The 22,072-nt window shown below is 42.9% G+C and overlaps 1 protein-coding gene across 2 annotated transcripts in view; it reads right to left on the bottom strand.

Annotated features, from left to right (window-relative positions):
* LOC140847842 (neuroepithelial cell-transforming gene 1 protein-like) overlaps positions 1–22,072 on the bottom strand; it is a 65,980-nt gene that overhangs the window by 19,566 nt on the left and 24,342 nt on the right. The window contains exon 2 of one of the 2 annotated variants that reach the window (XM_073229228.1): positions 19,296–19,355. Coding sequence is in view for 1 of the 2 variants with exons in the window: in XM_073229227.1 (XP_073085328.1) it covers positions 14,672–14,968 (297 nt within the window). In the remaining variant the exon portion in view is untranslated. Of the gene's footprint in view, positions 1–14,671; positions 15,857–19,295; positions 19,356–22,072 lie in introns of those variants that run through there. The other variant, XM_073229227.1, reaches the window with a different exon arrangement.

Here is a 22,072-nt window from a genome sequence, read left to right as displayed (position 1 = left end):
AAGACTGACAAGATTATGTGAAAACCCTTAGCCTTGAATTTGAAAGAGTATAAATTCATGATTTATTATATCTTAAAAAATTACATTTATTTCCTAGCTCTGCTCATAAAACAGGATGAGAAACAATGATCAATCCAAGGAGTGTACATAAAAATGCCCAGATTTTAGCCTCTACCATTTCCTAAGGAAACCAGGGCTTTTAGAAATAACTGGTTTCAGGTGTGGAGCAGAAAAAAAAAGTGCAAGTGGTCCTGGAGTATCTTGTTATCTTGGAAGTAAAGAAGGTCTATCAAACCTCTAAGATATGAGGTGAGGGTCTGTCTGGCCAATGGTTTCAAACCCCAACGAGTTCGCTATGGATGCAGTGTGACCAAAGAAATGACAATAGAACGATTCTTTGGGATGAAAGTGTTTATTACCTGGCTTTTTATCGTGGAGGTGGGCCAACCACTAGCATTTCTGCTTCCACCCAGATTACTGGGCCGAGCTCTCTATATGGTGCAATAATAGCTCATTGCCTGAAGGCCTGGAAGTGGCTGACAAGCAGCAGGCCAATTACATAATCAGGTGGTTTAAGTTCAGTGAGGATCCTGGCCATAGGAACCCCAACTCCCCCACACTCCACCACTCCATGATTCTCGCCTTACAATCTACATGCTCTCAATCTTCCACAGTGGTCCCTGTGCGAGAAACCTGGAGCACTGTCACCAGATTCCACAACAGCAACAGAGGAAAAACAACAACTTAGAGATAATAACAAAAATTAAGATACAACAAGATTTTGATACAGATAACAAAAATTATAGTAATCCTCAAGCCAGAGGAGGTTCCTAATAACAAAAATTATAATAATCCTCAGGCCAGAGGAAGTTCCCAATCCACAAAGACCTTAGGGGTGATAAGACACATGACAACATGTTTAAATGACAACAACATAGGTAAATCTTGTCCATCAGGTAGGATGCATGCAAGAGAGTAGTCCTAAGACAGGAATGTAGCAGGAAGGGGGTCCCATCCAGGTCTAGTATACCATACTTTTACTCCTTTCCCTATGGGGGTTACATAGTGCTACTGGAGGTGCATGCACAGGCCATAATGATAAAACAAAACTGCCCGGTAGGATTCTCCTCCCTTCTGGCCATTCAGGATATACTACTGTGATCTTTGGGGGCCACTCTGAGGTTATTCCAGTAATACAGATAGGAGGCCAGCTTCTAGGCCTTGTTTCCAAGGTACCAGGAGAGCCAGCCATCGTTGGTCCAGGTGTCAAAAGGTCCAAGGCCATGTCCACTCAATGGACTCTCCAGGGTTCAGTGCAGTTGGTGCTGGCAGCAAGATTTTATTCCTGTGGTCGAACCTCAGCTTCAGTGATTCTTACGTGGTTTGTCCTTGCAGTGGTATAGGGGAGGCAGCCATATGTGTTAGCATGTCTATGGGGCTCAGGGCTCCATTTTGGGGTCTCTCGTTCAAACGCCATAGCATGGTCCACAAACAGACGGACTGACCCCACAGACTATTAGTAACTGACTTTAGTCCGGATTTTGACAAGCCACTGTGCCTCTCTGTCATGCCTGCTGTGGTAGGATTGTATGACACATGAAACCTGCATTTGATTCCCAACTGTGGCACCCATTCTTGCAGTGTATGTCCAGTAAAATGGGTGTCCTGATTACACTCAGTTACCTGTGGTCAGCAATAGGTGCCCGAGAGTCACTCCAGGCCTCTTTTGGTTGTCTGCTGGTATGCACAACAGGTAGGAAAAGCAACCAGAAGTCCAGTAGCTGTGTCCACACAAGTCATGGCATACTGATATCCTTCTGACACAGGTAGAGGCCCAACAGAGTCTATCTGCCACTTGACGAGGGGTATAGGCCCCTTAGTTATTGTCCAATATTGATGTGGAACTTGGTGTAAGTCCCTTTGGAGAATACGGCACACTCCTGCCGGGCTCTACTAACTTCTTCAAAGGTCAAAGACAAGCCCCACTGACAGGCTACAGCCCACATTGTCTTTAACCCCACATGCAACAAACATTGATGTAACCACTGGGCTACATCAGAGGCAGGCTTTCCTTCTAACCAATGTATCTGGGCCAATTTATCTGCCTCATCATTTCCTGGGGAGCCACTGACAAATGACCTGTCACATGGTATACTGTAATTACTCTGACCACAGGCTCATAAGTCTTGCCACAATTCCTGTCCCCAAAGGGGTAGGTGACCAACCAGCCACTTGGCATTGTACTAGGCTGGTAGCCACAGGGTCAAGCCCCGATAGAGAGACCAGCTAGTCAGACAACTATAGGGGAGGGCTCCTGGCTGATCACAAGCCACACAGCCTGCTACTCTGCCCATTGGCTGCACTTCCCCCCACCATATTCCATCCATATTGTTTCAGTCTTAGGATGGAAAGCTATGGCCTTCCATTTTGAGGACTGCCCATGGCTGGGGCCATCTGTGTACCATGCATCCTCAGGTATAAGGGCTCTTCCCTCCCGATAGGGTCTTTCTGCTACTAATGGTTCAAAAGCAAATTCTTCCTGCTTTTCACAAGTATATGTCACCAGCCCAATAAGCGTTGGAGTTCTTCACTCAAGGGGCTACTGGAGAGGGCACTATGCTGCTGAGGGTAAGAACCCCACTTGGCCATTGTGGGCATTTGTGCCACACCACTCCTTGGCTTTTGCATCCACTCTCGTACCGACCCCAAGATGGGATTGGTGGGTATTTCCCTTATCGGGGCCATTCCAGTGATGGGTTCTGTAGCCAGCAAGGAGTGATACATGGCATTCACTTGTTATTCTATCAAAGTATATCATACCTCTGCCCATTTCCAAAGTTGTGACCAGAATCCAATACAATGGCAAGTTCGTTCAAGCCGCCGCCAGAGACCCCAGCTATAACCATCTTCAGTCACATGTACATGCAGCTCACAGGGCCTTAATTGGTCTATCACACTCAAGGCCTCAACGGCCTTCACTGCCTGTTTGGCTGTAGTGAAGATAGATGTGTACAAGTTTCACCCCACTCCCACCTGACGCCTTTTCATACCAACCGGTATAAGGGCTTCAGAATTTGTGCCACGTGTGAGATAAACTCTCTCCAGTAGCCTAGAAGACCCAGAAACTCCTGTAGCAATGCTATAGTTGTAGGGGTAGGAAAGGCCTGGACTTTATCTATAACTGCTTCTGGTATAGCTTTGGTCTTACCCAACCAGACAACCACCAACAATTTGACAGACAAACCAGGTCCCTGAACCTTCCTACTGTTCACAGCCCACCCTTTTCTCCTGTAGATATTGTAGCAGTCTAGGTGCTACACTTTCTAGATCTGAAAGAGAATCGGATGTGAACATGACATCATCAATATAATGATACATCCGCACCACGGGCGGTTTCTCCCATGTAGTCATGTCCTGGGATACAAGTCCATGACAGATGGTGGGGGTCTGGAGGTATCCCTGTGGAAGGACGGAGAAAGTTCATTGCCATCCTTTCCACGTGAAGGCAATTTGTTCCTGACTTTCCTGCTCAATGTCAATGGAAAAGAAGGCATTAGCAAGTCCAGCACATAATGGTATGTTCCTAGTTCATGGCTGAGGGTACCGATCAGGCAATAGAGGGGACAGCAGCATGCATGGGGGTATGTATGACTTTATTCATTTCTCTAAAATCCATAGTCACATGCCAGGAGCCATCTGGCTTTTTTACTGGCAACACTGGGGAATTTAAAGGACTACGGGTGGGCTTTATAATACCCACATTTTCCAGTGCCTGGATACTTTCTCCAATCTCTTTACATCCTCCAGGCAGTTGGTATTGTTTGGTATTGGTCACCCGACAAGGTACATGCAAAGCTATAGGCAGGCGCATACCATGTCTCCTCAGAACTGCCTTCACCACACGTACTCTCACTCTGAACTCACCTGCAGTTGTCTGCAACCATAGATCCTGCAGGATATCAATCCCCAAAATATACTCAGGGATAGGAGATATATACCCAATATACTCTTTTGGGAGTAGACACCCTATTCCCAAAGGGATTTGCGCTTGATTCACTATGATAGCCTTACCACCATATCCAACTATGATACTGAGGGCCCTGGGGAAACTGCTCACGGTTACCATAAATCAGTGAACATTCAGCCCCTGTGTCCACCAGAGCCAGAATACCTTGTATGTTCACTGGGGACCAATGGATAGCTTTTTCAACATGTGGCCTACTGTTCCCCCCTGGTCTCTCAGGGGAGATACCTTGACCTTCCCCTCAGTCAAACCGTGTTCCCCAATCATCTTCCTGTGTGGGCTCGAGTGACACTGGCTCGCTCTACAGCAGGAAGTCTTGCAAACACACAGGTGGGACTTGTGTCTCTGGCTCTGACCTCTGCCTCTTTGGTCTTAATGGCTGTAACTAAGTAGCACAGATGCAGGAGCCAAGCTGATATTGACTCTGAGGGCTTCTGCCTAAACTGGGAGCCCAAATCCACCAGCTTAGCCTGAGTATAGGGGTGGTCCATAGAGTGCCCCACGACCTGGGGAGGGGGCTACTCCTCGCCTAGGGGAACTTTCAGCTGCTGGGTCTTTTATTTCCTTTACAGCCACTGGGCGTGCTTTCAATACAGGAGGGGTCAGTGCCTCTGGCACCAACCCCTTCATCCTTCCCCAGCTCCTCCATTTCTGGGGCTGATGGCATCTTTCTCTCCCCTCCCCTGAGTGCCTCCGCTGCCACAACCTTTAGCTTTTCTACTGTTCCTCACAGCAGTGCTAGCTCAGTCTTCAGCAGCTCTTACCTTCACCTTAATTCTCGACATCTCGCCTTCTCGTGCCTCCTCCTGTGCTTCCCTTAGACAATCCACTGTCTGCCCCCTCTGAGGCGCAGCCCGCTGAAGCACCGCACCCATAAGGGCAGCCTTTCTTTCTCCTTAGTAGTCAATGAACACTGTGAACTTCGCCACTTGTCTTGCCAAAGGCTTTCAGCCTCTGGCAAGTTCGCTGTGTGGGGCAGTTAGGGTTCTTATGGCCAGTATTCTCACGGAATGTTAACCACCTGATGATGTTACTGGCCTGTTGCTAGGCTACCTACTGGCCACGCCCCTCTTTCTCACGTGGATGCCACCACCAGTACCAGGGAGGTCTGAGGTCTGAGGCATCTGCAGCGCACCTGTGGGTGTGGCTTGCTCACATAGCTGCCTGAGGGCAGGAGTTTCTCAATCTCTAGAAAACAGCACAGTATCAGACACATAGCAGACTTTCAACAAATAACTGTAAATGGATGGATGAATGAAATACACATTGAAAGAAATACTTGGCTGTTCATTTTCCAGAAGCCATCACTATGGCTTTGTTTTTGCTGTAAAAGAGCCCTGATCACAATAAAGCTTTAATTCCACAGGAGGGAGCTGTCCTCTCTTCCCAGTAGCACCCTGCCTTCCAGGATGCTGTTGGTGAGAGGACAGGTTGTGGATGGGGTCAGATGCCACATGCCCTTCCTTTGCCTCTGGACTGTCCTGTGTTCTGGGTTAAAGAAGTCTGCATTAGCTCTATGGAGTCCTGGATGCCCCACAGCTTTGAAACTGAGGGCTTGCTTGTTGCAAAACCTCTTTGCCTGTTTTGTTCCCTGTTAGTGGAAACCTCTGTTTGGGAACAGATGAACATTTCCCCACAGGTTTTGGGATACAGATACAGTCTTTCTCCAAACTGGGGGCTCTCCTTAGGGAGTACTTTTAGTTTGTAAGTTATGACTGTGCTGTATCTGGGACTTGCATAAGGCTGCAAGAGTCTGGATTCAAGAACCAAAATTCTACTTATAAAATGAGGCAGAGGACCTTGGCCAGGGGATTTTACTGGGACAGCCTGGTTCTCAGGCATGCTGCAGGTGTCCCTGGGAGAGCTATCAGAGTTTTCACACATAAGCTGGGGCACTTATGGGGCCAGCCCACGGAGAGGGGCACTGTTTGGGCTACCTTCTCTCCAATTGGGTCTCCTCTGCAGACACTGCAAAAGTTGTGCTATTGTGAAATTCTTCACATCTAATCAAAATCTCCTCTGCAGACATTGGAGACCATTTCTTGCGGTTTAGGTCTTACTGGAAAAGATGATCCAAGAGTCCCTACCAGGTAACCGACACAGGCAGCGGAGAAGGGCAAGGTGACCAGCAACCAGGAAGGGACTTTGTTCTCCCAGTTGACACTTTCGCTACCTGCCTACAACTACCTCTATCGCTATGAAAAGGCAGAAGAATTTGGTCTAGTCCAGAATTACCCAGACAACCGCCAAAAGGGCCTGGGGAGATAGATTCAACCAATCTTCCCGAAAAAGAATTCAAAACAAAGGTCATAACCAGGCTGATGGACTTGCAGAGAAGTATAAGAGCTAAGGGATGAAGTCAGGAGGGAGAATACAGAAATAAAACAATCTCTGGAAAGACCTAAGAGCAGACTGGATGAGGCGCAAGAAACCATTAATGGAACAGAAATCAGAGAAACAGGAATACAGAGAAGCTGAGGCAGAGAGAGATAAAAAGATCACCAGGAATGAAAGAATATTAAGAGAACTGAGTGACCAACTCAAATGGAACAATATGTGCATTATAGGAGTACCAGTATAGGAGAAGAAGAGAAGAAAGGATAGAAAGCGTCTTTGAAGAAATAATAGCTGAAAACTTCCCCAAACTAGGGGAGGAAATAGTCTCTCAGACCATGGAAGCCCACAGATCTCCCAACACAAGGGATTTAAGGAGGACAACACCAAGATATATAATAATTAAAATGGCAAAGATCAAAGACAAGGACAGAGTACTAAAGGCAGCCAGAGTGAGAAAAAAGGGCACCTCCAAAGGAAAACCCATCAGACTATCAACAGACTTCTTAACAGAAACCTTACAGGCCAGAAGAGAATGGCGTGATATATTTAATGCAATGAAACAGAAGGGCCTTGAACCAAGAATACTGTATCCAGCACGACTATCATTTAAATATAAAGGAGGGATTCAACAATTCCCAGACAAGCAAAAGTTGAGGGTATTTGCCTTCCACAAACCATCTCTACGGGATATTTTAAAGGGACTGCTCTAGATGGAAGCACTCCTAAGGCTAAATAGATGTCACCAGAGAAAGTAAAATCACAGCAAAGAAAGCAGACCAACCAAATACTAACCAAAGGCAAAAAATTAAATAAACTACCCATAAAAGCAGTTAAAGGAAACATAAAAGAGCACGGAATAAAACAACCAACATATAAAGAATGGAGGAGGAGGAATAAGAAGGGAGAGAAATAATGAATCACCAGACAGTGTTTATAACAGCTCAATAAGCGAGTTAAGTTAGACAGTAAGATACTAAAGAAGATAACCTTGAACCTTAGGTAACCACGAATCTAAAGCCTGCAATGGCAATAAGTACAAATCTTTCAATAGTCACGCTGAATGTAAATGGACTGAATGCACCAATCAAAAGACACAGAGTAATAGAATGGATGAAAAAGCAAAACCCATCTATATGCTGCTGCTTACAAGAGAACCACCTCAAACCCAAAGACATGCACAGACTAAAAGTCAAGGGATGGAAAAAGACATTTCATGCAAACAACAGGGAGAAAAAAAGCAGGTGTTGCAGTACTAGTACGAGACAAAATAGACTTCAAAACAAAGAAAGTAACAGGAGATAAAGAAGGACATTACATAATGATAAAGGGGTCAGTCCAACAGGAGGATATAACTATTATAAATATATATGCTCCCAACACAGGATAACCAGCATGTGTGAAACAAATACTAACAGAACTAAAGGAGGAAATAGAATGCAATGCATTCATTTTAGGACACTTCAACAGGCCACTCACTCCAAAGGATAGATCCACCAGACAGAAAATAAGTTAGGACACGGAGGCACTGAGAGGAACAGGCCAAGGAAGAAACACAAAAGTTGAACAAATCAATTACGAGCAAAGAAATTGAAGCAGTAATCAAAAAACTACCCAAGAAAAAAACCCCTGGACCAGATGGATTTACCTCAGAATTTTATCAGACATAAAGAGAAGACATAATACCCATTCTCCTTAAAGTTTTCCAAAAAAAGAGAAGAGGAGGGAATACTCCCAAACTCCTTCTATGAAGCCAACATCACCCTAATACCAAAACCAGGCAAAGACCCCACCAAAAAAGAAAATTACAGACCAATATCCCTGATGAACGTAGATGCAAAAATACTCAATAAAATATTAGCAAACCAAATTCAAAAATATATCAAAAGGATCATACAGCACAACCAAGCGGGATTCATCCCAGGTATGCAAGGGTGGTACAACATTTGAAAATCCACCACATGAACAAAAAGGACAAAAACCACATGATCATCTCCATAGATGCTGAAAAAGCATTCAACAAAATTCAACATCCATTAATGATAAAAACTCAGCAAAATGGGTATAGAGGGCAAGGACCTCAACATAATAAAGGCCATATATGATAAACCCACAGCTAACATCATACTGAACAGCGAGAAGCTGAAACCTTTTCACTGAGATCGGGAACAAGACAGGGATGCCCACTATACCCACTGTTATTCAACATAGTACTGGAGATTCTAGCAATGGCAATTAGACAAAACAAAGAAATACAAGGAATCCAGATTGGTAAAGAAGAAGTTAAACTGTCACTATTTGTAAATGACATGATATTGTATATAAAAAACCCTAAAGACTCCACTCCAAAACTACCAGAACTGATATCAGAAAACAACAAAGTTGCAGGATACAAAATTAACATACAGAAATCTGTGGCTTTCCTATACTATCAATGAACCAATAGAAAGAGAAATCAGGAAAACAATTCCATTCACAATTGCCTCAAAAAGAATAAAATACCTAGGAATAAACCTAACCAAAGAAGTGAAAGACCTATACCCTGAAAACTATAAGACACTCTTAAGAGAAATTAAGGAGGACACTAACAAATGGAAATTCACCCCATGCTCTTGGCCAAGAAGAATTAATATCGTCAAATGGCCATCCTGCCCAAAGCAATATACAGATTCCATGCAATCCCTATCAAACTACCAACAGCATTCTTCAATGAACTGGAACAAATAGTTCAAAAATTTATATGGAAACACCAAAGACCCCGAATAGCTAAAGCAATCCTGAGACGGAAGAATAAAGTGGGGGGATCTCACTCCCAAACTTCAAGCTCTACTACAAAGCTTGTCTAGTAATCAAGACAATTTGGTACTGGCACAAGAACAGAGCCACAGACCAATGGAAAAGAATAGAGACTCCAAACATATATGGTCAACTAATATTCGACAAAGGGGACATGGACATACAATGGGAAAATGACAGTCTCTTCAACAGATGGTGCTGGCAAAACTGACAGCTACATGTAAGAGAATGAAACTGGATCACTGTCTAACCCCATATGCAAAAGTAAATTCGAAAATGATCAAAGACCTGAATGTAAGTCATGAAACCATAAAACTCTTAGAAAAAAACATAGGCAAAAATCTCTTGGACATAATTAATGACTTCTTCATGAACATATCTCCCAGGCAAGGAAAACAATAGCAAAAATGAACAAGTGGGACTACATCAAGCTGAAAAGCTTCTGTACAGCAAAGGACACCAGCAATAGAAAAAAAAAGGTACCCTACAGCATGGGAGAATATATTCATAAATGACAGATCCGAAAAAGGCTTGACATCCAAAAGATATGAAGAGCTCATGCACCTCAACAAACAAAAAGCAAATAATCCAATTAAAAAATGGGCAGAGGAGTCAGACAGAGAATTCTCCAAAGAAGAAATTCAGATGGCCAACGGACACATGAAAAGATGCTCCACATCGCTAGTTATCAGAGAAATGCAAATTAAAACTACAATGAGATATCACCTCACACCAGTAAGGATGGCTACCATCCAAAAGACAAACAACAACAAATGTTGGTGAGGTTGTGGAGAAAGGGGAACCCCCCTACAGTGCTGGTGGGAATGTAAATTAGTTCAACCACTGTGGAAAGCGTTATGGAGGTTCTTCAAAATGCTCAAAATAGACTTACCATTTGACCCAGGAATTCCACTTCTAGGAATTTACCCTAAGAATGCAGCAGCCCAGTTTGAAAAAGACAGATGCACCCCTATGTTTATCGCAGCGCTATTTACAATAGCCAAGAAATGGAAGCAACCTAAGTGTCCATCAGTAGATGAATGGATAAAGAAGTTGTGGTACATACACACAATGGAATATTACTCAGCCATAAGAAGAAAACAAATTCTACCATTTGCAACAACATGGATGGAGGTATAGGGTATTACGCTCAGTGAAATAAGCCAAGCAGAGAAAGACAAATACCAAATGATTTCACTCAAATATGGAGTATAACAACAAAGAAAAACTGAAGGAACAAAACAGCAGTCGAATCAAAGAACCCAAGAAGGGACTAACAGTTACCAAGGGGAAAGGGACTGGGGAGAATGGGACGGTAGGGAGGGATAAGGGTGGGGAAGAAGAAAGGGGGTATTATGATTAGCATGTATAATGTGGGGGGTGGGGGAAAGGGGAGGGCTGTGAAACACAGAGAAGACAAGTAGTGATTCTACAACATCTTACTACGCTGATGGATAGTGACTGTAACGGGGTTTGTGGGGGGGAATTAGTGAAGGGGAGAGCTGAGTAAACATAATGTTCTCCATGTAATTGTAGATTAATGATAACAGCAACAACAAGAAAAAGTAAATACATAATATGTATTTATATTTCAGCCCTTAGATAAATGGTAGCATATACTACAAAGAAAAAAAAATTACATATATTTTGTAGCTCTTGGAAGAAAAGAAGGTCTATCAAACCTCTAAGATATGAGGTGAGGGTCTGTCTTGCCAATAGGTTTCAGATGCTACGGATTCAATGTGACCAAAGAAATGACAGCAGTAACATGCTTTGGGGTGAAAGTGCTTATTACTCGGTTTGTTATCACAGCGGTCGACCACTAGCATTTCTGCCTCTGTCCAGAGCACTGGGTGGAGCTCTCCATATAGTGTAATAATAGCTCGTTGCTTAAAGGCATGGAAGCAGTAGCCTAACAACAGGCCAGTTACATCATCAGGTGGTTTAAGTTCAGTGAGGATCCTGGCCATAGGAACCTTAACTTCCCCACACTCCACCTGTGCATAAAATGAGAGTTCCTGTGGCCAGGATTCTCACCTGGCCATGGTTGAATAGCTCACTGCACACCTCTGGGCAATACATGGCTGTTGACTCTATACAAAGAACTCCGCCCACTGCTCTGCACGCAACACGGTGGCAGGACTGCAAGGCTGCTGGAGAACAGAGAAGAGGCTGGAGTGGTGGCAGCGCCGAGGAAAGAGGCCCAGAGGGCGGCTGTGCAGGACGACTGTGCAGAGAGGCCCGGAGAACGGCTGTGAGGACAGAGGGGCCCAGAGGTTGGCTGTGCGGACAAAGGGGCCCAGAGGCAGAGACTGGCTTGCTGCATACAGACTCACTCTGAGTTAATGGGATTCTACTGACTGACCTGCCACCTGGAAATAAAGTTGGGTATAACCCTTTCACCCCAAAGAACATTTTGCTGTCATTTTCTTTGGTCACACTGAATCCATAGCGAACTGCCCTGGGTCTGAAACCCTTTGGTAAGACATCACCCCTCAAGGATTCTCGCCCTACAATCTACATGCTCTCAATCGTCCTCAATGGTCCCTGTGCGAGAAAGTTGGGGCACTGTAACCAGATTCCACAACAGCAACAGGCGATAAAAACAATGTAGAGGTTAACAAAAATTAAGATACAACAAGATTTTGACACAGATAACAAAAATTATAATAATCCTCAAGTCAGAGGAGGTTCCTAATCCACAAAAGACCTTAGAGGCGATAAGACACATGTTTTAATGACAACAACATAGGCAAATCTTGTCCATCAGGTAGGATGCATGCAAGAGAGTGGTCCTGTGATAGGACTGTAGCAGGAAGGGGGTCCCCCTTCCAGGTCTAGTATACCATACTTTTACTCCTTTCCCCGTCGGGGTTACTGAAGGGTCTGTATATAGTGCTACTGGAGGTGCATGCACTGGCCATAATGATAAAACAAACTGCCCGGTAAGTATCTCCTACCTTCTGGCCTTTCAGGATATACTACTGTGACCTTTGGGGACCACTCTGCGGTCGTTCCAGGAATAGACAGGAGGCCAGCTTCCAGGCCTTGTCCCCAAGGTGCCAGGAGAGCCAGCCATCGTTGGTCCATGTGTCGAATGGTCCTAGGCCAGGTCCACTCAATGGAGTCTCTGGGGTTCAGTGAAGTTGGTGTTGGTGGCAAGATATTATTCTGGTGACCAAACCTCGGCTTCAGTGATTCTTCCTTGGTTTGTACTTGCAGTTGCATAGGGGAGGCAGCCATAGGTGTTAACACATTTATGAGGTTCAGGTCTCCTTTTCGGGGGTCTCTCGTTCAAATGCCATAGCACGGTACATAAGCAGACTGACCATCCCCACAGACTATTGGTATCTGACTTCCGGATTTTGACAAGCCACTGTGCCTCTTCATCATGCCTGCCGCGGTAGGACTGTATGGCACATGAAACTTTCATTTGATTCCCAGCTGTGGCACCCATTCTTGCAGTGTATGTCCAGTAAAATGGGTGTCCTGATCACTCTCAATTACCTGTGGTGGGCCACAGGCAGCAAAGACAATCTAGGCTTCTTTTGGTCATCTGCTGGTGTGCATAATGGGTAGGAAAAGCAACCACAAGTCCAGCAGCTGTGTCCACACAAGTCATGGCATAACGATATCCTTCTGACACAGGTAGGGGCCCAATATAGTCTATCTGCCACCTGACAAGGGGTATAGCCCTCTTAGTTATTTTCCCATGTTGCTGTGGAACTTGGTGTAAGTCCCTTTTGAAGCACACGACACACTCCTGCCAGGCTCTACTAACTTCTTCAAAGGAAAAAGACAAGCCCCACTGACGGGCTACAACCCACATTGTCTTTTGCCTCACATGCAACAAACACTGATGTAACCACTGGGCTACATCAGAGGCAGGCTTTCCTTCTAACCAATGTATCAGGGCCAATTCATCTGCTTCATCATTTCCTGGGGATGCCACTGGCAAATGACCTGTCACACGATAAACTGTAATTATTTTAGTCTGACCACAGGTCCATAAGTCTTGCCACAATTCTTGTCCCCAAATGGGTCGGTGAACAGCCAGGCCGTTGGCATGATACAGGGTCAAGACCTGATAGGCAGCCCAGCTGTCAGTGCAGGCAACTATAGGGGAGGGCTCCTGGCTGACCACAAGCCACATGGCCCACAGCTCTGCCTGTTGGCTGCTCTTCCCTTCACCATCTTCCATCCATATTGTCTCAGTCTTAGGATGGAAAGCTATGGCCCTCCATTTTGGGGCCTGCCCACAGCTGGAGTTGTCTGTGTATCATGCATCTTTGGGCATAGGGGCTCTTCCCGCCCGATAAGGACTTTTGGCTACTAATGGTTCAAAAGCAAGGGAAATCTTCACTCAAGGGGCTACTAGAGAGGGCACTACGTTGCTGTAGGTAAGCACCCCACTTGGCCAGTGTGGGCGTTTGTGCCACACCACTCCTTGGCTTTTGGGTCCAGTGTCACACCCACGCCAGGTGGGAGAGTTGGTTATTGACTTTATCGGGTCCATTCCAGTGATGGGTTCTGTAGCCAGCAAGGCATGATATACGGCAGCCAGTTGTTTTTCTATCAAAGTGTATCTTGCCTCTTCCCCTTTCCAGAGTTGTGACCAGAATCCAATAGGTTGGCAAGTTCCTTCAAGCCGCTGCCAGAGACACCGTCTTCAGTCACATGTGCAGCCAGTTCACAGGGCCTTGATAGGTCTATCACACTCCAGGCCTGAACAGCCTTGACTGCCCATTTGGCTGTAGTAGAGGCAGATGCACAAGTCTCATCCTAGTCCCACCTGATGCCCTTTCATACCAACTGGTATAAGGGCTTCAGAATTTGTGCCAAGTGCAGGATAAACTCTCCAGTAGCCTAGACGATCCAGAAACTCCAACAGCAATGCTACAGTTGTAGGGGTAGGAAAAGCCTGGACTTTACCTATAACTGCTTCTGGTATAACGTGGGTCTCACCCAACTAGATGTTGCCCAAGAATATGACAGACAAACCAGGTCCCTGAACCTTGGTACTGTTCACAACCCATCCTTTCTCTTGTAGATGTTGCAGCAGTTTACGTGCTATACCTTCTAGATCTGAAAGAGAATCGGATGTGAACATGACATCATCAATATAATGATACAGCCGCAGCACTGGCAGTTTCTCCCATGTAGTCACGTCCTGGGCTACAAGTCCGTGACAGATGGTGGGGCTCTGGAGGTATCCCTGTGGAAGCATGGTGATAGTCCATTGCCATCCTTCCTACATGAAGGCAAACTGTTCCTGACTTTCCTGCTCAATGTCAATGGAAAAGAAGGCATTAGCAAGATCTACCACATAATGGTATGTTCCTAGTTCATGGCTGAGGGTATCCATCAGGCCTGCAATAGAGAGGACAGCAGCATGCATAGGGGGTATGACTTTATTCAATTCTCTATAATCCACAATCACATGCCAGGAGCCATCTGGCTTTTTTACTGGCCACACTGGGGAATTGAAGGACTATGGGTGGGCTTTATAATACCCACCTTTTCGAGCTCCTGGATAGTTTCTCCAATCTCTTTACGTCCTCCAGGCAGTTTGTATTGTTTGATATTAGTCACCTGCCAAGGCACAGGCAGAGCTATGAGAAGGTGCCTACCATGTCCCCTCAGAACTGCCTTCCCCACACATACTAGCAGTCTGAACTCACCTGCAGTGGTCAGCAACCATACACCCTGCAGGATATCAATCCCCAAAATATACTCAGGGATAGGAGATATATACCCACTATACTCTTTTTGGGGTAGACACCCTTTTCCCCAAGGGATTTGGGCCTGTTTCATTCAGCCTTATCCCTATATCCATCTATGATTCTGGGGTCTCAGGAAAATTGCTCAAGGTTATCATGAATCAGTGCACATTCACCCCCTGTGTCCGCCAGAGCCGGGACACATTGTATGTTCACTTCACTGGGGACCAATGGATAGCTATTTCAACATGTGGCCTCCTGTTCCCCCTGGTCCCTCAGGGTAGATACATCGACCTTCCCCTCAGTCAAACCATGTTCCCCAATCGTCTTCCTGTGTGGGCTCGAGTGAGGTTGTCTCCCTCTCCAGCAGGAAGTCTTGCAAACACACAGTTCGGACTTGTGGCTCTGGCTTTTACCTCTGCCTCTTTGGTCTTAATAGCTGGAACTGCTGCTCTGTTTTCAGATGTTGCCATAGGTCTAGTAAGACCTAATTTGACTTTCCATCTAATTTCCTTTCATCTGCTCCTACCGGTATTAAACCAACCCACATCTGGGTCCTCGTAACCTTCATGAGATCCTTTAAGTTCTTCTTGTGAGTAGAAGACCTTATTTCTCTCCGTTTTCTCATTGTTTCAACCTCTCCTCACTCGGCTACTGTACGTGTTACCTTGCTTATGCGCTGGCCATAGTGAGGGGAAAGAATGGCCACTAGAGACCCAAAGACAGATGTGGGAGGTGTTTGAAGCACAGTATTTCTCAACCCAGTAGTGAAAATCTCTTCATATGGGCCATAATTCTCTGCACTACACATGGCATTTCTTATGCTTAGCTCTCATAACACCTGTTGGAGCTCAGCATACATCTGCCATCTAACAGGAGAGGATGGTAGATCACCCTGATTGGGCCACACAGCACGAAGTGCAGCTATAAGCCAATCGAGGAGGGAGTGATTCTCTGGGGTCTGATGTGCATTTCATAATCGCTGCCAGCTTTCCCATCTGTGATCCCAACAGAACAATTCCATCCACCCCTAAGTTCCACAGACGTAGGAGCCAAGCTGATACTGACTCTGAGGGCTTCTGCCTAAACCAGAACCCCAAATGAACCAGCTCCGCCTGATTATAGGGGTGGAGCACAGAGTGCTCCACGAGGGGACTGCTCCTCTCCTAAGGGAACTTTCAACTGCTGGGTATTTTCTTTACAACGACTGAGCGTGCTTTCAATACGGGAGGGGTCAGTGCCTCTGGCACCACCCCTTCATCCTTTCCCAGCTCCTCTGTTTCTGGGGCTGATGGCACCTTTCTCTCCCCTGCCCCGAGTGCCTCCTCTGCCGCAACCTTTAGCTTTTCTACGGCGCCTCACAGTAATGCTAGCTCAGTGTTCAGCAGCTCTTACCTTCACCTTAATTCTCCGCATCTGGCATTCTCGTGCCACCTCCTCCTGTGCTTCCCTCAGATAATCCACTCTCTGTCCCCTCCTAGGGGTAGCCTGCTGAAGCACCCCTCCCATAAGAGAAGCCAATGAACACTGTGGACTTCGCCACTTGTCTTGTCAAAGGCTTTCAGCCCCTGGCAAGTTTGCTGTGTGGGCCAGTTGGGGTTCTTATGGCCAGGATTCTCACGGAACTTAAACCACCTGATGATGTAACTGGCCTGTTGCTAGGCTACCTTTATGGAATAAGCTATTATTGCACTATATAGAAAGCTCGGCTCAGAAGCTCGGTAATAAACCTTTTCACCCCAAAAGAACGTTTGCTGTCATCTTCTTTGGTCACACTGTGTCCTGCAATGGGTTTCAAGCCCCAGAAAGTAGCTATGATTTTTTCATTTGTAGTATTTTTAAACTCATGGGTATGAACACACTTGTTGTATCATGATCCACTTCAATTATTATTCTTACTATGATCAAATCATCACATCTTTGGCCACTGAGTACTACTTCAGGATGGCTCCTATGTCCTTTCCCCCCCTGCTTTATTAGGCATAATTCACATGGTATAAATTTAAGGTATGTCACATGTTGATTTACTGTGCCCTACTGAAATTCATTAGAGAATGTTAATAAATAAAATTCATGATTTTAAAAACTGGTAAAGGAATGAATCAAGCACTTGTTTTACCTTTAGTATAAGTTAGTACTTTGTAGTAACCAAATAGTTATGAGGGGAATTTTCTTTTTACTGAAATGTTTCAGTTAGTAAACAGAAGGGCTGACAAAGTACAGTACCACTGCTTTGCCACCTCCAATGAAAAAAATGCATCTATGAAATGATAACTAATTTTGAAAATAGCAAAAAAAGACATATACCTCACCGTGTGAAGCACACAGTCAATATAAAGAATCTCCACACCTAGCCACCAGTTGAAATAAAGGGATAGAGGAACATAGAAAATGATACCAGGGGGATACATTCATGAATACACAGGCTGTTGAAAGCTCTATAGGAAAAAAGACATGGTTTCTTTAAAAACAAAAAAACTGCAAGAAGACAAAGAGCTAGAGAGAAAACCTATAGATTAAAAGACAGTTAAGAGAGATAATCAATCACTGTGTATGGACCCTATATGAATTCTAATCAAACTTACAAGATGAACAACAACAAAACCAAATGTGTGAATACTGAATTTGATGAGACAGATGAAATGACAGAATGTCTAGGATTTGCTTAAAAATAATCTAGGGCAGGGTAGGTGAGTGGATAGATGATGTGAAATGGATCTGATGGTACATTGATAATTGCTGGAGCTGGGGTGAAGAAAAGGAGGATGATCTTTAAGTACATTTGACCATGGATTTTATTGTGGTAAACTGCAAATACTGTCTTATTTTTGTATTTGATTTGAAGCATATCTTAATACCCAGGGTTATCCTTTCACGCTATTTTCTTCCTTTAAATACAAATTTTAAAAATGCAACTAAAACTGTTTTGAAAAAAGCACAACACTTAAAATACATAATTCTTCTATAAAGATGTTGTAACCACACACACACATGTGTGCACACAATCTGGCCTCCTGTATTTGCTAAAATGTTGATGACACACCTATAAAAACTTAATTTTTAGAAAATAACTTCGCTTCAAAGCAGTAGCAGCTGTCATCCTTAAACATGTCAAACATTTAAAAAAACTTACTTAAAACTATGTAACTTCTTCATAACAATGTTTAAAAAAGATTCCTTAAAACCAAGATGGCTCTATAAAATTTGCCAAATCACAAAAACAGAATAAGCAATTTCAAAGATACCAGGTGTTTGGACTTAACTACAATTTTACAGAAACTGATACATAATCATTTTTAAGTGTGCACTGAGTTTTAGTTTATCGAACGTCACACACTGTCAACCCATGGGCTATAACTGACTTGCAGGCAAGTTGTCTGGCCTGCATGGTCCAACAGTTAAAAATCAGGAGGTTTCACATAAAAATAACCTTTATTTTGACAGTGCCACACACGGCAATAGCTGGAGCACAGCAGCAGCTACCTCTTCTACGAAGGACATGGCGCTGTACTTTCACCATATCTGCTTTTTATTTATTAATTTAATTTATTTATTTATGAAGGTATCAAGGTTTCACAAGAAAAACAATGTGGTTATTACAGTCACTCTTATTATCGAGTCCCCACATACCCTACTGCAGTCACTGTCCATCAGTATAATAAGATGCCACAGAGTCCCAAATTGTTTTCTCTGAGCTACACTGTCTTCCCCGTAACCCCATACACACCATGTGCACCAATCATGATACCCCAAAATCCCCTTCTCCCTCCCTCCCTTCCCTCCATCCCTCCCCTCCCCTTCGGTAACTGCTAGTCCCTTTTTTGGAGTCTGTGATAGTCTGCTGCTATTTTGTTCCTTCAGTTTTGCTTGAAATACACATGAAGATGGCATCTCAGAAACAAGCCACCATGAAAAGAAGAGAGAGAGATCTATGAAGTTAGAGAAGCTATCTGAACCAAGCTCCTCTGTAGAAGTTCAGGAAAACTAAATTGACATTAGAATGAGCAGAAAATTTTCCACAAATGAGGGAAATCATTTGGTATTTGTCTTTCTCTGTGACTTATTTCACTGAGCACAGTACCCTCTAGCTCCATCCTTGATGTTGCAAATGGTAGGATTTGTTTTCTTCTTATGGCTGAATAGTATTCCATAGTATTTCATATCCATACCTCCCTTCTTTGCAGATACATGTCTGGTCTTCTTAGGCATTTGAGATTGTGATTATTAGATATGACCTAAAATCATTTATGGGAGGTTTTCTCTTAATTTTTAACAAAGTACTAGAGCAGAAAAAACAATTTATCTATGAGAGCCAATATTACTCAGTTTTGCACATTAAAAATGCAAAATAAATCAGCATTCATATTCTTACACCACAGAAATAAAATTGCTTTTCTTTGACAGAGTAGTATAAGGCTTACCTTCAGATCAAGGCTGCTAAGGCTTACAACATCATCAGCTTTCTCTCTTCATTTTCTTTTCTATAAGAAAAGAATGGTTTCATTTTTACATAGAAGGGATGCATGTTACCCATTAGACTGCATACAACTAGTAAAATTACTTTTAAAAAAATAGCCTTTGCCTGTATTCATAAGAAAATTATTTGGGATGCTCATAAATTATCTTTAGCATACATACTGTCTAAAGAGCCCCCTGACCAAATCATGTGTTTGTGAAGTGATTCCACCCTATTAAATAATTTACTTATGTGAAGTTTGTAAGAACACAACTCCTACTTAAGTCAAGGATTGTTAGAAAAAAAGTAAAATATGTTTTACACATAATGGGAAACAAGTTTTTTCTTTTAAAGGAACATATATATTTTTCCCATGGGGACAGTTATCTTTACCATAAAACTTTTCTCATGGCCCAAAGTAAGATTTGTTGTTTGAAGCAGGATTTATCGGCTGGAAGATGAATACACACAATCCTGGCATACCTTCCAGGAATGATTCATCCCTTGATAAATCTAGTAGAAGCACTACTGCATATTTAGCTAGTAGAAGCAAAAACTGCATATATAGCTGTAACTTCTGGTCTTCAACCAATATTGAAGAAGAGTCCTTAAGTAACACTTCTTTCTCTCACATCTCAAAATAAGTCTTCAGATTACTTGTGGTACAGCCTAGTTCTTAATGAACTCTCAAAACTGATGAGCCAGGGCTCCCTTCCAAGTCCTGGTTCACCCTGAGGAGAAACTGGTAAGAGTGCAATCAAAATTGAGCAGGATCAGAACAATGGAGAAAAAAGGCAAGATAAAGTCCAGATGGAAGTGGGGAAAATACATGAAGATGGCATCTCAGAAACAAGCCACCATGAAAAGAAGAGAGAGAGATCTATGAAGTTAGAGAAGCTATCTGAACCAAGCTCCTTTGTAAAAGTTCAGGAAAACTAAATTCACATTAGAATGAGCAGAAACTTCTCCAAGTCAAATCCAATACAAAATCACCCTAAGAAAAAAGAGAATAAAGGCAGAATAATATCCCTACAGGGAAAGCACCTCAGAAGGAAATGCTCAAGGCTGCAAAGCAAAACTATAACATACAATTTCAAATTTAACTAAAAGACATTAAGAAAAAGATAAGATGGTAAAGAACAAGACAAGTCGATTGGAAGAAACTAAAAAATGAGGAAATCTTTACTGATCTTAAGGTCATGTTCAGAAGATGCAGAAAAGTATGAATAATTTGATCCTAATTTTGAAAGCAAACTAAGCAAAAACCCCGCATCTCTTATTTGTGAGGCTATGTAAATAATTCTCTAAGCAAAACAGAGAAGGGTACATATAATGTTGCTGACATTTAAAGTAGAGGTTGGGGGGATGGAAAGACTTAGAGGAGATGAGAGGAAAGGAGGACACCTCGAGGCAAAAAGAAGAGTGCACTGAGGGAAAAAGCACATACATGATAATAGTTATACATTTACATAAAATCATACATGTGCATGGACATATGTATGAAGAAATTTAACAGATTTTAAAACATCCCATATTTTCTTTCAAATTTTTTAAGGTTTTGCTGTTCATATTTATATATTCAATCCATCTAGAATTTACTTTTGTATGTATGTGCTATGGGGTAACACAGTCAATTGCCCCCATCCCAATACCACTTACTGACAGCACCATTCCTTCATAGTGCTGATGATACAGTAAGTTCTCATATATATGTAGATCAGTGACTGGGCTCTCTATTTTGTTGCATCAGTTATTTGTCTATACCTGCAACCACATTATGCTGTGTAATTACTGTACCCTTGGTGTTGTCTTAATAGCTAATACAGTACATCATATGTTCCCTGACTTGTATCCTACTTTCACTGTTCAGGGTTTTCTACTTTTTAACATGAAGTGTAAAATGAGATCTATCATACTCTAACATGATTTATCAGAACTGCACTGAATTTATTAATTAATTTCGGGAGAACTGACATTTTTATGCTATTAAGTCTTTTCCTGAATGACTAGGGTATAATCATTTAAGTAGGTGTCCTTTGTTCTTTACTAATGCTTTCTAATTTTTCCCATAAAAGACTCACAGATCTTTTATAAGGTTTATTCCTAATTTTTAAAATTGTTTTTATTTCAATAAAAGTATCTTTAAAATTACTGTTTTAAATAAAATTAAACTGTTTACTGCTAGGCTATATACATTCTACTCTTTTCTTTTTATAGCTTTTATAGCCAGTAACCTTGCTCGAATTCCTGTTAGTTCTAATAGCTGCTACTGCTATTCTTTGGATATTCTATGTAGACAATCATATTGTCTCTAAGTAATGAAATCATACTATCTCTTTTAATTTGCTACCACTTGTTTTCCTGTCTTACTGTGTTGGCTAGGAGTACTAGTACAATTCTAAATAGATATGGTGACAGCAGTCATCATTTTACCATTATGTATGCTGTTTATGGCAGGTCTCAGGCTAAGGAAGTTCTTTTCCATTCTTGGTTTGTCAAGAATTTTATCATGATTGCTGTTGATTTTATAATTTTCTACTCTTGCTTTTTCTGTTTTCTTTGGTTTACTCCATTGTTGTGTTTTTAATCTCTTGAGTTATGTGTTTAATTTTTGCTTTTTCTTTCTTAAACTATGTATTTAAAAGTTACACATCTTCCTTTAAGTACTTCTTAACTGCATTCCAAGGTTTTAACACATGAACCATCCTTTGTCATGGGAGACCTCTACAAAAGTGTTTTTGC

The sequence above is a fragment of the Manis javanica genome, chromosome 2, assembly GCF_040802235.1.
Source record: "Manis javanica isolate MJ-LG chromosome 2, MJ_LKY, whole genome shotgun sequence".
NCBI classification, from domain to species: domain Eukaryota; kingdom Metazoa; phylum Chordata; class Mammalia; order Pholidota; family Manidae; genus Manis; species Manis javanica.
This window is presented reverse-complemented; position numbering and strand designations above follow the sequence as displayed.